Source organism: Dreissena polymorpha, chromosome 9 (genome assembly GCF_020536995.1).
Source record: "Dreissena polymorpha isolate Duluth1 chromosome 9, UMN_Dpol_1.0, whole genome shotgun sequence".
NCBI classification, from domain to species: Eukaryota; Metazoa; Mollusca; class Bivalvia; order Myida; family Dreissenidae; genus Dreissena; species Dreissena polymorpha.
The window spans coordinates 63,555,348-63,572,114 of NC_068363.1; the positions used below are offsets into that span (position 1 = coordinate 63,555,348).

The 16,767-nt window shown below is 33.1% G+C and overlaps 1 protein-coding gene across 1 annotated transcript; it reads left to right on the plus strand.

Moving 5' to 3' along the window:
- Nucleotides 1–669: 669 nt before the first annotated feature.
- On the plus strand, nucleotides 670–12,225 carry LOC127845856 (uncharacterized). The gene is made up of 5 exons (XM_052377024.1): nucleotides 670–759; nucleotides 7,778–8,025; nucleotides 8,718–8,847; nucleotides 10,182–10,368; nucleotides 11,258–12,225. Exons 2-5 carry the CDS (start codon nucleotides 7,788–7,790, stop codon nucleotides 11,447–11,449), a joined length of 747 nt encoding a protein of 248 aa, XP_052232984.1. The 5' UTR covers nucleotides 670–759; nucleotides 7,778–7,787; the 3' UTR covers nucleotides 11,450–12,225.
- The last annotated feature ends 4,542 nt before the right edge of the window (nucleotides 12,226–16,767 follow it).

Genomic DNA, 16,767 nt, shown 5'->3' on the forward strand with positions numbered 1-16,767 from the left:
AGCTTTGGCTGCTATTCTAGGTATCCATGCAAGTCCATTGTACTCACGTTACTGAATTGTTTGACGAAATATGCTTAAAAGTTATACATAATTTTAAATTACCTTTTAACGATTTCATAGTACTAGCTATTCTTAGCTGTTATTCTAGGTATCAAAACATGTATAGTGTTCTCACATGCCTGATTTTTGACGAATCGTGTTTTATAGTTATAACTGATATAAAATTACCATTTAACGATTGCATAGTACTAGTTATTCTAAGCAGTTATTCTATGTATCCGTCCACGTTTCGTTGGTTTTATTATACCTTCATCAATATTGTCTATGATTATTTAATGAGATCGTGCATAACCCCTTGAAAATCAAATCACAACAAATCTGAAATGGTTCGTAAAAGTGTAACGAAAGGCTAAATTAACTGTTTTAATTAGGAGCACGACAGTAAACGATTGAACGTTCAATTTGTTTAAATTTATGTTTACATTATTTATTGTAAAATTTTGCATCGCTAAACCAAAAATATATATTTTGTGAGCTTTCAATTTCGATTAATATCCAATCCTATTATTGCAAAATGAGTAACATATGTATATGATAATTAGGTCCAAACAAATGAATGAATAAATTGAATCGTCATTCAGGTTATATTATTGCTCAATGTTTAATACTTGTTTACGAGAACAGCGTAAAAACACATCAGTATGTCGAAATCACCTCATCAGTGGCTTTAAGAAGAAAATGACTTTCAACGAAAAATGGGTAAGGTGTGATGACAAGAATATGTGGGTGAGCATAAATCTTTAAAAACGCACACTACGTTAAATGGGCTGTGGTGTTTTTCCACGTAGCTGTTTTTGGGAGTGCAATACTTGTCATGTTTCTGTTTTAACGGAGCTGAGATGTTAAAAAGCCCGATAGCGTCTGTACGCATCATTAATGTTTTGATACAATCTTTTAAAGTCTCAGTTTGAATTAAAATACCGTCTGTGTTTCTTTTTTGTCGCCGTCTTATACAAGTAGAAGCTTCAAATAGATTTAATAAGTCATTTAATTGAAGGTTATATAAAACTTGTTATTACGCCTATACGTTTGAACGCTCATGAGCTCGGTGAACCATTCAAATTGGGAATTTCTTTGATATTTCATAATGCCTAAATGTTTTAACAAAATGATGCAATACATGCTTCATATTTAATTTATTTTATATCAAACTGACACAGTTTGTATATTCGCGATTGTAAAATTAAATTAAGTTTCAGAAAATGCAAACGTACACAAATATATATTTACACCACCAATATTAAATGCATAGTTTGGGAATTATACGTTACATATTTGTTTACCGATGTGTACTTTATTAACGGCGGTTACATTATAATTCATAAGACGAAGGGGTGATAACTTGGTCGTCTCGTAAATTCATTTCATGCACTCACTCACTGAGCAATAAACTTGCGTTTGCCCGGGTATGTTGTATCTGACGATGCCATACATATAACTAGCTGTAATTATCTTTACCAGACATGTGCAACGAACACTTAACATTGTATTCAGGATATACCTAGCCTTTCATACGTGCATATCCGTCAGAGAGTAGGATCAGTGCATGTTAATATTCATTATGATTCACCAATATTTGAATCTGAAACCTTTAAAACGCAGAGAAAAGTCTTGTAACGCTTGAAAAATTGTTATTTTCGGGTATAAATGGCTTTTTATATATTGATCATCGTGTTTACAAAACAAAAGTCAAGCGTGAACATTAGACAATGTATATTTGTTTCGAACAGGATACTGAAGATAAACATGATACATTTTGGCTTAAACCGAATCGTATCTTTGCTTCGTCAGAATCTACATATTGTGTTGATTCTTACGTCAATACAAGAACTGTGTAAAAGTACATTTGTTGTACTTACTGTCACAGTGTATGTCAGAAACATGAAACATAAGTAATTGCATTCTCTATAATTAATGTGTCTGCGATAATTCTCTTGAGCAACATAGTTTTTGCGTTTAATTTTGCTTTTTCTACAAAGCCAACGTTGTCACAGCATAAAGCACGTCGAATTAAACGCGTGTGTCGAATAAACAGCTGATAAAATATCTCACATCTGAACAAGCCACATGAGCAGTGACAATTCCTCAGGTCGTCAGAGTTTTAAATTCTCAGGGAATACAAATAAAATAGAGCATTACATAGTTTAACAGAAAAAGTCATCTTAATTCAGAGAAAATATGTGATCTTTATCGTAATTTAACCGATTGTGTAAATCCCAAGCTCATGCACTATCTATTATGCTTGAAAAAAAATCTTAGAAATGGGAGTTTAGCACAACGATTGTTTTTCCTGATTTCAACAAAAATGAAAATATATGCAGCTATGTACGATATCTAGGTTAACAAAATTTGTATCGAAATATATATAACTCAGCCCATTCAAAAAGTCTGCATTGGATAATATCGACGGATTAAAATAAAACGCAACATCGTATATCGGCGTCAATTATATACTAATATGTCTTTGCTACGTTACATTTGATTGTACTCACAAAGATGAGTCCCTGTTATTGCGAGGATGTGATCGATACCGTATTTCTATTATGAGCTCCTGTATAGCCTTTTTGGGACGCGCTGTAGACTAACATGAGTATAACCTCAATACAAATCAAATCTCATATGCAAGAATGCAAGAATATATCAAAATATAATCGTGTGGGTCCTTTCATTTAAACGACGATACATAGGTCATGCCATAGTATACAACTGAAATGTTACATAGTTTTTATATGGGTTTGTAATCGACATATATTTATAATTGCATGCATAATTGTACATTCAATTTTCAAATTTTTGTCGCAAAATAGCACATGCACAGTCAGTGTCAAAGCGTATTGATAGGTGTGCATGGTATTTGATGTATAGTTTTCGATAGGAATGCAATGTTAAATAGTCATATAGACCATGCAAATCACACTGCTCTGTGACCCTTGGAATTGTTATTCAAGATATTCTTCCACGTTGTATCGCTATTTATGAAAAACTATATTTAATGTTTATTTCAATGTAGCTGAGATGTTCAATCACCTGAAAGGCGTTTTGCACACCATTAAAGTTTTGATAACATCTTAAAATGTCGCATTTGAAAGGAAATCAACCACGCTTATTTAAATGTTGGGAGTCGGTAGGTATTTATCAAAGCGGCGTTTCAGGGAAATTATTATATTTAGCAAACAAATCCGGGTTTTTTGAATGAATATAATTGCGCAATATACTTCAGCTCTCATGTATGGTAAGTTTTACAGCAGTTAAATCTAGCTTTAGGTCGTTGTGTTCGCCTCACGTGTAGTGATAGCGGTTCACGTGTCACTGAGCATTAACCAAAAAAATCGATGGGAAAGAGACAATTCGATCACACAACTTTGTAGGATTTTCATAACATTTTTTCCACAATGTCAATATAATTTGCTGATAAACGACATTTTACAGATATTATTTTGCAATTGTATTATTTGACTACTGCTTAATTGCCTTAATACAATGTAATTGTATACTGGTCATAATGAATGTCGTGTTGTAGTAATTATAATTAAACGTGATATACGTGATACTCCGTCCACGAGCCATGTTTTTCATATCCCGATGAACCCAGAACATATTCAAATTATACCTGAAAATATAAATTAGCGCTTTACTTCTTCATATACAAATGTCCTAGGGACGTCATTGTTTTGACCGAATCTTACGACTGGTAATGACGTCTGGTTTGGCGTGATTGTTTACAGTTAGTGCCGTTCGACGAATTTTAAACCAAAACTAAAACTGGATTCTTACGCCAGCGGAAGGAAGCCCGTTGTGGCATTAGTGTTGAAATTTCACCGTATGTCCTCTGTGTGATGTTCACAGTAGGTATATTCGCTTGTCATGCTTTTTAATTTATGTTTCCATAAAGAGCATACAATCTGATTTCAAAGAATCCCAATACTCAGAAATTTGACAAATATGTCCTCTGTCGAAAAAAATAAACTTAAATCATACGCTCGGGTGCTACTGCATTCATTTTCGTGGGTATAAAAGTCACGGTATTGCTAATATTTGTAAATGATATATGGTGTGAGATTCAATCAACTGTGTCTTCGGTAAAAAGGTATGTGCAGTTTAAAATATACATTTCATTTACTCTATTTACTGCTTAATTGTGTCTTGTTCTGATAAAACTGGGCTTAATTCATGTGCGTAAAGTGTCGTCCCAGATTAGCCTGTGCAGTCCGCACAGGCTAATCAGGGACGACACTTTCCGCTTTAATGGTATTTTTAGTTTCAAGGAAGTCCCTCCTTACCGAAAATCAAGTTTAGGCGGAAAGTGTCGTCCCTGATTAGCCTGTGCGGACTGCACAGGCTAATCTGGGACGACACTTTACGCACATGAATTAAGCCCAATTTTCTCAGAACAAGACACAATTTATCAAACTATTGTGAGATGATACTTACTATATTAATTATCTATAATAACACAAGTCACGTTATTAAATCAGATATACACTAGAATTTCGTTTTTCAATTGCTCAAATATTTAATAAATCATGTCATAATCAAAATGTGTAACACAATATCATTATTTATTGGTCAACTAGAGCTGTCTCGTTTTGATACGTTCCTTTTTAAACAACTCGAAGTAAGCACCTTAGATGTTTTTATCTTTTAGCAACGGATAATAGTATAGATATAGATATATTCGGCGTATTTTGATCATAGTTATACGTTGATATTGGCACGGCATATCAGCCTATAAATACTGCTGACATGAAAAAAAACTTAAACCAAATAAAATTTGAATGCATGCATTTATATTTAGAGGCATATATTTAAATCCACTAAAATATTTAAATTTTCTATATAACATCAAATGAAGTAATCAATATATATAATCTCTTATTTGTATGAATGGGTATACTGGCAGTTGGCCTGATTAAAAAGTAATTTCTCATTGTTCGTTTGAAGCATACATTTTGGAAAAAATGTCAAAGAAGTCATGACAGTTATAAACCTTAAAGCCACACACCTTGAAATGAAATACAAGGCATAGCAAATTGGTTACAAGTTAGAAATCGTCTTTTTGCGCTTTAAAACATTAAATAATCGCGTTTGTCGAAATGGACGTATACGTCTAGAAATCCTACTTTCGGGTTTAAAAGCGGTAACGTTTGAAAAATAATACATTACTTGCTAACTAGGCTATTGATTAAATTTTTATCTATGCCAATTAGAATATATCTGGTGGTAACAAGGCAGAAATCCGTCTTTTTTTGCGCTTTAAAACTTTAAAATAATCGCGTTTGTCGAACTGGACGTATACGTAAAGAAATCCTACCTTCGGTTTAAAAATTAAAAAATAATAATAAATTACTTGCTAAATAGGCAATATATTTAATGACAATTGTGCACACTTTCAAATTGCATCTATATGTGTTGATTAACATGCATTTCATTTCAAGGTGTGTGGCTCTAACCATAAAGTGTCTAATAATCACTCTTTTAGTACTGTATATTATTACAAACTATGAAAATAAAATAACCTTGAAAAATATATTACCCAATCTAAAAATAAAATAAAAACAAATCTCCAAAATAATTGCAACATGGAAAACATTTATAAGAAAAAAAATGTATAAATTACATTTGCGCTACAGAAATTAATATACCTTCTAACCGTTCTTCCAAACACAGATACTAAAATCATTTATGCCATAAAAGGGCTATTTTTGAATTCTTATGGGATGAAAAACCCCACAAAATAAAGCGAAAACAATTAATATAACCTATAGAACGTGGGAGTATTCAAATGACTGACATTAATTCGTTCATAAATTCAATCAAATCAAGTTGAGTGAAGCACAATAAATCAGAGTAAATGAAATCATTGGTCAGAAAATACTTGACAAAGATTGTGGCTTTTTATTTTTAAATGCAAAATAAGGGATTATCTTGTACTGTATATACCAAAGTAAAATATCTTATATACTCTCATCATGAAGTAAACTCACTTTATGAAAAAATGTAAAACAAAACCACCTTGTTTAATAAAGACTGGTCCGATAAAAGCATCAAGTATTTCGATCAACTGTTTGATTACCGAACAAAGTTGTATTCCTTTGATAATATATGCTTCTTTTATAAATTACAAGCAACTTCCTGATGCATCAAACAATACGAAAACGTATACCATTACATAAAACATTTTTAAACACAAACAACACGCCAATCGTTAGAACCCGTTTTTTTGTAAAATCTCACAGCAAAACAAAATACAAACAAACTATTATACAAACTATAAATACACAAATAACATTATCGAATCATCCACATTCCAAATCAGATGGCAAATATATATTCCAAAAGCATGAACTAAATTGGAAAGACATAATCATGTATTATCTTTTACAAAACAACAATCGACGTCCGACTTAGGAACTTGCAGTGCACATACATAGATGGAATTATCGCGACCAATAAACATATTTTAAATGCAAACTATCTAACTATAACGTGTATGACTTCTGCGGTAAAAATACGGGAGCTATAGAACATCTATTATGAGAGTACAAACACATCCAACCTATCTGGAATCAGTTGACATCCGTTCTTAAACAACATCAACTAAACGTTAAACTATCTTTCGTTAATGCTAGTCTTGCAATTTGCTAATAAAAATTTACAGACGATAATATTGTTGTGCATGTCATTATTATATGAAGGAAATATCATATCTACAACATTAAATACTGAACACTTGTACCTGACTTTAATTGTTTTATACATTGCCTGAAACTTTAAATTCAGATTGACAAAGAAAACACTCTTAGTAATAATACATTGCAGATGTTTTAACAAAAATGGTATATTATATAATGTCCATAGCGCAATTAATGTAGTTTTAGTAATTCAGTACTTTGAAATCGTATAAAATTAATGTTTATCTATAGCATAACACGTACTGTTGTTACTAAGATAAATGTAAAAAACCATGTTCTAAAAACAGTATTGTGTAACAACGTATATAATTAATTTGTTAGTAACTTGTTTGCAAATGAAATTGATGCATTTACACAAAATATGCGTTAATATGAATTAAAAAGTATATTTACTTACTATCTATGAATAAGCGGAAAACCCAACTCCAAATTTTCATGCGAAACTCCTTTTAAATAACTTTGAAATTTTAATGTCAACAGTTTAAGGTTTCACGATAATACTACATTTGTAATATTTAAAAGGTGTCACAATGTGTACTAAAATACGCTGTTAACTCTATATATCGCGATAGCAGTAGACTGCCACAAACGTTAGTGAGTTGGAACGGTTTGCTCAATAAGATTTGGTTGTTCGCAATTACATTAAAGGTACAATGTTGTTTTGTTAGGGTCACTCGTTGTTTCGCCTTTTCAATCTCAAGATGCGAAAACGCAAAATAAGAATGCAGATTTCGGTGTGAGATCGCGATATTATTTTGAAGTTTATTTCAAAACATCTCGCATTGTGATTTCACGTTCTTGAGTCTTGATATTGCATCGCGATCTCGCATCGCAATTTTGTGTTTTCCTGTCATGCAATCACGCCCCGAGACGTGTTAATGTTCTCGATCTGGTATATATTGCGAACCCGGCATATTTGGTTGACCACTGAATCCGGAAACAGGTTAACGAGCGCGGGATATCAAAGTACATGCAGACCCCTCAATTTACTTCAATGGCATCGAACTTTTTCATGTATCGTCTAGTTCCGACAAAATGGCAACCGGAAGGAGTCCTCGCAGCAAAACCCATTTGGCTGACAACCTACAAGATCACGAATTCGTTAAACTACTACTACTACTACTACTACTACATGTAAGATCCTATGAATGTGCCGACAGGGTGAAGCTCTCCGAATACTTGTGGTCGGCGACCACTAAAGACCAGACGGCCGCTTTAGAGTCCGGATTTGTACAGGGAATAAAGAACGGCACCCTAAATCCGGAAGCATTTGGTAACGTTCTTATGTGATATATAGTTTAAAAAAGAAAAGGAATAAGATAAAAAAGTTGTATGTTTAAAACATGTAATATATGATTATACGATTGTCATCAATATTTTCCGTTTATACTAGTAAACCGCTGATATTGGTTTCTTATGCCCAAGATGTGTTAAACAAATTCACTCAAAGCAGTGATATATCTGAAAGTAATTTTATAAAATCAAATACACATACGTTTTGTTTATAACGTGTGTATAAGGTCATCTCGAGTGGTTTCAAGCATTTACTTTTACCGTAATACATTGAAGTTCAAATAATGCCTGTGAAGGCAACATTGGCGATGGATTGATGTAGTACAACATTTGCATATGGATAGTAAATACTTCACAGTTTAAGAACAGCTGTGTTATACTCGTGGTGCAAACGCGCTGTTTAAACGGACGCAACCAATTTCTAAAAAAGTAAAACGTTTATGGTTCAATGCGTTTACCTTTATATCGCCCCCTTGGTGCAAAAAGGTGTATGTGACATTGAAATAAGAAGGCACATGGTACCTTTTTGCAAAAATGGGGCGATATATTAACGTTATTTATATACTCCGTAGAAATTGATTGTACTATATTAAAGTTTAAATTTATTTGTATTTATCTTTTATATATCACACTAGCAATACCTTATTTGTGTTTGTATTCGAATCCAACAAGGCGGTTACATGGTTCAAGACGCAGTGTACTGCTACATGGCTAACAAAAGCCTCGACACCGCCGCCAAGAGAACAACCAATGATCCCATTCTGAAGAAGTTTTTTGAAGACACATCCTATTTATACGAAATGTAAATACTAATAGTATCTTATAAAAAGTTATTTCCTGTTAAAGCTTACCTCCAGATACCTTTCAATAGCACACAAGAGCATAAAACACGTATATGATACACTGTTTATTTCACATTAGCAATGGTGTACGTTATCCTTCTTGTTGTCCTTTCGCAATAAAAACTTAGTAAAAGGACAAGTGTAAATGACGAGCCCATACATTTTTCAACAATATATTATTGGAAATACAACATTTACCGTTGATGAATTTCAAAGTAGATTTAATAGTCACAAGAACTGATATGCACACAACCCCGAATAAAAGAACTTTACTTCGTAATCTAAAATAGGAACTGTATGTTTTACGATCTTTATTGAGTTCTTTCACGCCCGCGGCTAGATATTGTAAGGATCCGGATTGTATCTCAGCTCACATACATAATAGTCTTACTAGTCTCATAAAAGAATTTTGAACGTTGAATCTTGGTAATTACTGTTGACGAAATACACACAAAGTAAACTACATTTAATTATCAATGAACACATATTCTTATTATCATTTTGGAGCTTTGATGTGATAGTTGATGTATCATTAGCGATTTCTTCAGTATTATTTTTCTATGACAATCGGCTTTATGTAAGTCATACTAAAGAATCGTCGTAATTGATGATTAATACAATATTGTTTTAAATCTTTTGTTTTAATCACACATTTAATAATTATGGTATTCAACATCAATATATCAGGTTAATACAATAATTGATAGGAAACAAGACAGTCATTGTGACGGACCCTTCTTTGTTTCCATTTATTAACACCTTACCATAATCAGTTTTCCACGATACTTGGTATACAAAAACTCTCTCAACAGACACTTTGCTTACACCAATAATCCTAAGTTGTAACGATAAAGACCTTGTTATCAATTACTCTCTTTTGAGTTGCTCTTTTACCCTTCATAAAGGCATGAATATGTTAAGTTTTGTTTATCAGTGAAATTATATTTCATGAGATTTTGTTCCTTCGTTTCTCGACGTTGTGCATGGAACGCAATCATAGAACATTTACCTACTGCCGTATAGGAAGTTATGTGGTACATCATTAAATTAAGTTATGAAATGATTTAATGAAAATATGTAAGGTTGTATAGGTATACGGAAGTAAAAAAAATAAACTACATTACAACGCAATAAAATGTATTTAATCTGGAACTGACGACTATTTGCAGATGAACTAACACGCCTTTTGATTATCCTTTAAAGGACTTAAACATAATTTTTAAATAAATCTTTAACTATATAATGTAACTTAACCATTTCAAAAGTATTACTGAGTTGTTTTCCGTTTATTTAGCTATTATCAGAGTCTGTTTGACACGTGGTTCATTGAAGACCCAGCTGGTATCAAGTTAGGCCCAGAATGCACCAAGTACGTGAATCATCTTCATGACGTGGCTACGCGCATGGATTCCATATATCTCGTGGTAGCTCTGACACCGTGTGCAAAGCTGTGGCCTTGGCTTGGAGAACAAATTAAAGGGGTATGTTGTTTCTTGTAATTAATAGTGTCACACAACACACGAAGACCAAAAAGGAGGAGAAGAAGAAGAAGTAGTAGTAGTTGCAGTAGACGTAGCAGCAGCAGCAGTAGTAGTAGTAGTAGTAGTAGTAGTAGTAGTAGTAGTAGTAGTAGTAGTAGTAGTAGTAGTAGTAGTAGTAGTAGTAGTATTAGTAGTAGTAGTAGTAGAAGTAGTAGTAGTAGTAGTAGTAGAAGTAGTAGTAGAAGTAGTAGTAGTAGTAGTAGTTGCAGTAGACGTAGCAGCAGCAGTAGTAGTAGTAGTAGTAGTAGTAGTAGTAGTAGTAGTAGTAGTAGTAGTAGTAGAAGTAGTAGTAGTAGTAGTAGTAGTAGTAGTAGTAGTAGTAGTAGTAGTAGTAGTAGTAGTAGTAGTAGTAGTAGTAGTAGTAGTAGTAGTAGTAGTAGAAGTAGTAGTAGTAGTAGTAGAAGTAGTAGTAGTAGTAGTAGTAGTAGTAGTAGTAGTAGTAGTATTAGTAGTAGAAGAACTAGTGGTAGTAGTAATAGCAGTAGTAATAGTAGTAGTAATAGTAGTAGTAGTAGTAGTAGTAGTAGTAGTAGTAGTAGTAGTAGTAGTAGTAGTAGTAGTAGTAGTAGTAGTAGTCATAGTAGTAGTAGTAGTAGTAGTAGTAGTAGTAGTAGTAGTAGTAGTAGTAGTAGTAGTAGTAGTAGTAGTAGTAGTAGTAGTAGTAGTAGTAGTAGTAGTAGTAATAGTAGTGATAGAAGTAGTAGTAATAGTAGCAGTAGTAGTAGTAGTAGTAGTAGTAGTAGTAGCAGTAGTAGTAGTAGTAGTTATATAGTTATGCTATTTTGTCTAATGATTGCAAGTGTTTAACATCACATATCTTTAATTCCAGGGTTCATTTGGTGTCTACGAAGCATGGGCCAATGCAAATTTCGTCGCCGGTGATACCGCTTTTAAAGAGTATGAAAAATTGATAGACGCCGCCGATCAAGCTGGCGCGATTTCCAGGAAATCAGCTCTCGAAGTGTACAGCAAAAGTATGAAGGGGGAAGCCGAATTTTTCGGGTCAATCAAAGTCAATTAAGGAGAGACGCAAGAGACCAGATTGCGGCGAGTGGATCCTGACTCTACTGGCTCATCGAGGTCATTAAATGGAGACTGCTGAATGAAGAGAACACAGTTTTGTCATATATAAACATTAAAGTTTAAAAAAGATAATACAAAGAACATAAATATTGAAAGTGATTATTGAAGAAATAATATAAATCAAGGATGAAATTAACAGGTCTTTAATAAAAATTCATAATCTCGCATGCTTAATGTATATCTTTTTATATATATGAAATCGTTTAATCATGACGTGTTAAATGATAAAATGAAATAAAAATTAGACCCTTGCAGAAAAATACAATACACATCTCAATCACTTTATGTAGGAATGGGTAGATATCGAGTAACATTTATCCTTAATGTGGATGCAAAATTTATAGCATCATGTAAGAAAATGCAAACATAGTAAAGTACAGCATTTAACCTATTGTAAGAATGTATATTAATTTTAAGTTATAAATATAGCATAATTGTACATTTCAATGCGCATAACATTTAGTGAAAATTGAGTGCTTCAAGTATCAACTTCCATATCTTGATCCCGTCGCTTTATGTTTTTGAATTTAAAGACTTTGTATGTTTCTGCATGCTATGTCCTACTATATGATAAGTTTGAATATAGTTTTCCGTAATTTGGACGAATTCAGAACATTTCAATAAGAAGTGGAAGTCATTTTTATTACAGTCACATTCTTGAAAAAGCGCAAGTTTCGTTCTATTTAATGATATATTTCAGTCTGTATTCTTAGGTTATGTGCACAAATACGTAATTTCGTAATCGTTGTTCTCAAATGTCGTCCATTAATATGTTTCAATGGAAATTTGTTTGTATTGCTGTATATATAGTTATTACACTAGTATAATACATCTCGTTCCCCCTTCTAGTATTCATAGACAACTACTTGTTGGAACAAAGACACACAATCAGCCATATGTATTGGTTAGTTATTTAACCTCACATGACAAACAATATTTAGATAGAAAGTCTCTTAATTTTCAATCATTTCAACTTATTATTATTTAAATTGGCAAAATCATATTGAAACATTGATCATGCTAATACAGTTGTATCTATGTGTTATTTAAAATTAATATATTACCAAACGTGCGAACATGTTAACATATAACGGGGTTCCATCACGTTCGCCGTAAAAAACTTCGATTTAAGTTGAAAAAGGACACAAATATTAACAGCTTTTCGTAATTGTTCTTTCAATTTATCTTATATCGCTCACAGTGTCGATTCAATTATTTCCATACTCTCACATCAGATTACTTATGGCAGTTTTTTTTTGCAGAGTACAATAATTTTGGTTTTTAGAATACTAACTTTAAGCCCAAAGAGTCCCATAGACTTATGTACAATCTATAGACGTGTTCTACTCTCCCGGCGTTGTTCCTATTTTCGCTTGCAAAAAGTATGTCTTCTCTATTTTTACCACATTGAGTATTTTATAATAATATAAAACAAGTTCGTTAACGAAAAAACAAAAATAGTATTGCCGACTTTATATCCCACCGTCTTAACCTGAATACTATATTAAAATACTTAGTACTAAAATACTATATTAAAGTATGTGTCGAAATATTTAACGCATGATTTGACTAATTGGTACATACAACGTACAATGCGCAACGTTTTACCAGTTAATATGAGCTGAACGCAAATGCTTTTTAATGCTAGAAACTCAATGTATCAACGAGGCAACCATACAATCCTGTATCGACATATTTTAAGTTATTGAATTAAGTTTAAAATACATACTGAGATGCCTTTATAAACCCCAACTGCGCGCCAGGTATAATTTTCAAATCATGAAATTTAAATAAAGCTATGAAGACGGACAATTAAGCCCCTGAATTGCTCGCCTGCGTTCAATGAACACTAAATGTCGGTGAGTTAGTTTTTGTTTTGCCCCACTTTATTCAGATTCAATAGAAGCATTCGTATTGCTTCGAAAATATTGAGTCATAAATGTAGCTTCTTTAATGGTAATATTGCGTTTGGTTGATTCAACGCCTAGTTTTTGGACGCACCTGACCAGGATATAAGCATAGCCCAGCCAATTTGACGATACACATTCTGATGAAGTGTCATCTATAATAATGCACAAACATGGCTTTTAAGTGTTAACAAAGTTTGTCTCAGTGACTAGTGATATATATTTTCGACGCACATAACCCATCTTCTGGCATAGGTGTTGTACATATACACAATCTGACACAGTTTCATCAAAATTGGGTCAGCAATTTGGTTTTAGAGAGGTAACGAGGGTTATCTCAGATTTGACCGAGCGGCAGTGTATGTCAAAATCGTCCGAAATAGAACTACAACTAATGTTCGGAGAAAATGTCATCTAGACTGTGCCTAAATTGTCACTTCTACAATGATTGAAAATTGTTTATTTACTCTGCCCATTTCTGACGGACGTTTTTTTTTCAGTTTGATTGGTTCTCATTAGAGTGATCACAACAGTTATGGCAAAGTTTCATGCAGGTTGGATACAAATCTGACCCGTTGATTTTTAAAACGGGAAATGGTGACAATTGTTTTGGCAAATACTCTTGATTTAAGTTATATTTTACTGTACACGTGCGTCAATACTGTTTTATAAGAGAAAATGATGCATAACAATATATCATTATATATTTCATTTTTATGAACTGATCATAGTATATGCATTAACCAGGCCTAAAACGTGAAACGGAAAATCTCGCATATACAAATCGTGCGGAACATATATATATTTTTAATTCACACGCAAGGTGCTACAAATAAAATATATATCATCGATATCACGTTTTCACAATTACATACAAAATCCCCTTGAATCGAAACCATTCATTTCTTAAAAAAGGACTGAGTAAATTTTGCGTTGATTGGATTGTTATTATTCAGTGTCCTAATTGTCATAAAAAGCATATTACGTGCTGAATGTTTTATGGGAAATCCTGTTGTCTGCAATTCGTTTCAATTTCGTGGGTCGTCTAATGGGCTGTCCTGTTCGCACAGAGGATTGTATCCAATCTGGGAATCACTGCCAACTCCCGAAGAACGAGAGTTTGGTTGAAATTCATAATACATGAGTGGCAGGGCTCCATCCGGATTCTCGAATTTTACAAAAAACATATGGCCATGTATCAATTGATTATATTTTCGTAGAAACTATATAGCTGGTAATTGCAGACATAAATCAACTATCGTGAGTATAGTAAGTGTTTTAGGTAGAAGTCGCAGATATAAATCAACTATCGTGAGTATAGTAAGTGTTTTAGGTAGAAGTCGCAGATATAAATCAACTATCGTGAGTATAGTAAGTGTTTTATGTACAAGTCGCAGATATAAATCAACTATCGTGAGTATAGTAAGTGTTTTAGGTAGAAGTCGCAGATATAAATCAACTATCGTGAGTATAGTAAGTGTTTTAGGTAGAAGTCGCAGATATAAATCAACTATCGTGAGTATAGTAAGTGTTTTAGGTAGAAGTCGCAGATATAAATCAAAAATCGTGAGTCTAGTAAGTTTGTTAAGAAGGAGTACTGTAAAGGGTTTATCATGTCTCTCGTAATTAAACAAAGCAACATTTTAAAAAAACAAAGTTTGAAGAATATTTGATTTTTAAACGATTTCCATAAAAAAGACGTATCGGTTAATTAAACTTTTACCTCAGAAATTAAATATTACAAAACACAAACCGGGACATACTTTGTACCGATAGCCAATGTTTAAACGAGATAATGCAGGGGGCATATGTGTGGCGAAGCATACTTCTTACACAAGGATAATAGGATTGTACACTTTGCCGCAACTTCTTACACAATGATAATAGGATTGTACACTTTGCCGCAACTTCTTACACAAGGATAATAGGATTGTACACTTTGCCGCAACTTCTTACACAATGATAATAGGATTGTACACTTTGCCGCAACTTCTTACACAAGGATAATAGGATTGTACACTTTGCCGCAACTTCTTACACAATGATAATAGGATTATACACTTTGCCGCAACTTCTTACACAAGGATAATAGGATTGTACACTTTGCCGCAACTTCTTACACAAGGATAATAGGATTGCACACTGTGCCGCAACTTCTTACACAAGGATAATAGGGTTGTACACTTTGCCGCAACTTCTTACACAAGGATAATAGGGTTGTACACTTTGCCGCAACTTCTTACACAAGGATAATAGGGTTGTACACTTTGCCGCAACTTCTTACACAAGGATAATAGGGTTGTACACTTTGCCGCAACTTCTTACACAAGGATAATAGGGTTGTACACTTTGCCGCAACTTCTTACACAAGGATAATAGGATTGTACACTTTGCCGCAACTTCTTACACAAGGATAATAGGATTGTACACTTTGCCGCAACACTAATTTATGTCGGAACGTCGAATATACGGACTTTAACAAGGTCATCAAACAATGTTATATCAAGCCTATGTCACTCTTGTTGAGATAATAATGTGAGAAATATAGCAATTTAAACAAATCATACCTCTATAGTTCAAATAATCATTATTTATACCATGACACACGGCTTTATTATTATAGTATTATTATTGACTTTAAATTAACATATTGTATTCCTCAATAGATATTATCAAAGAAAATAAAATGATAAACACACGATCGTTCTAAGATACGGCATATCTGTCGCGTTCTTAAAAAATGGGTTTAATGCATGTGCGTTAAGTGTCGATCCAGATAAGCCTGTGCAGTCCGCAATTGTTTTAAGTTGAATATCCATTTCTTTTCATTACGCTTTGTTACGCAATGGTTAGAAAAAAATATAGAGAACGAAATAAATATTACTTAACAAATAACTAATTATATTCACATCAACACACAAATGAACGAAATCGCACACATCAACACAAAATGTACGAAAAGGTTCACATCAACACAAAATGAACGAAAAGCCTCACATCAACACAAAATGTACAAAAAGGCCCACATCAGCTCACAAATGTACGAAACAAATCACATAAACTCACAACTGTACGAACATGTTCACATCACTGCACAAATAGACGAAAATGTTCACATACACACTCACATGCACGAACAAGATAGCATGAACACACACATTTACGAAAAGGTTCACATTAGTACAAACATGCACGAAAAGGTACATATAAGTACACACCTGCACTAAAATGTTCACATCAACACACAAATGCACGAAAAAGCTTACACATACACACACATGTACGAAAGGTTTACATCAACACACAGATGCATGAAAAGGATCACATAAACGCAAACAATGTTCGACAA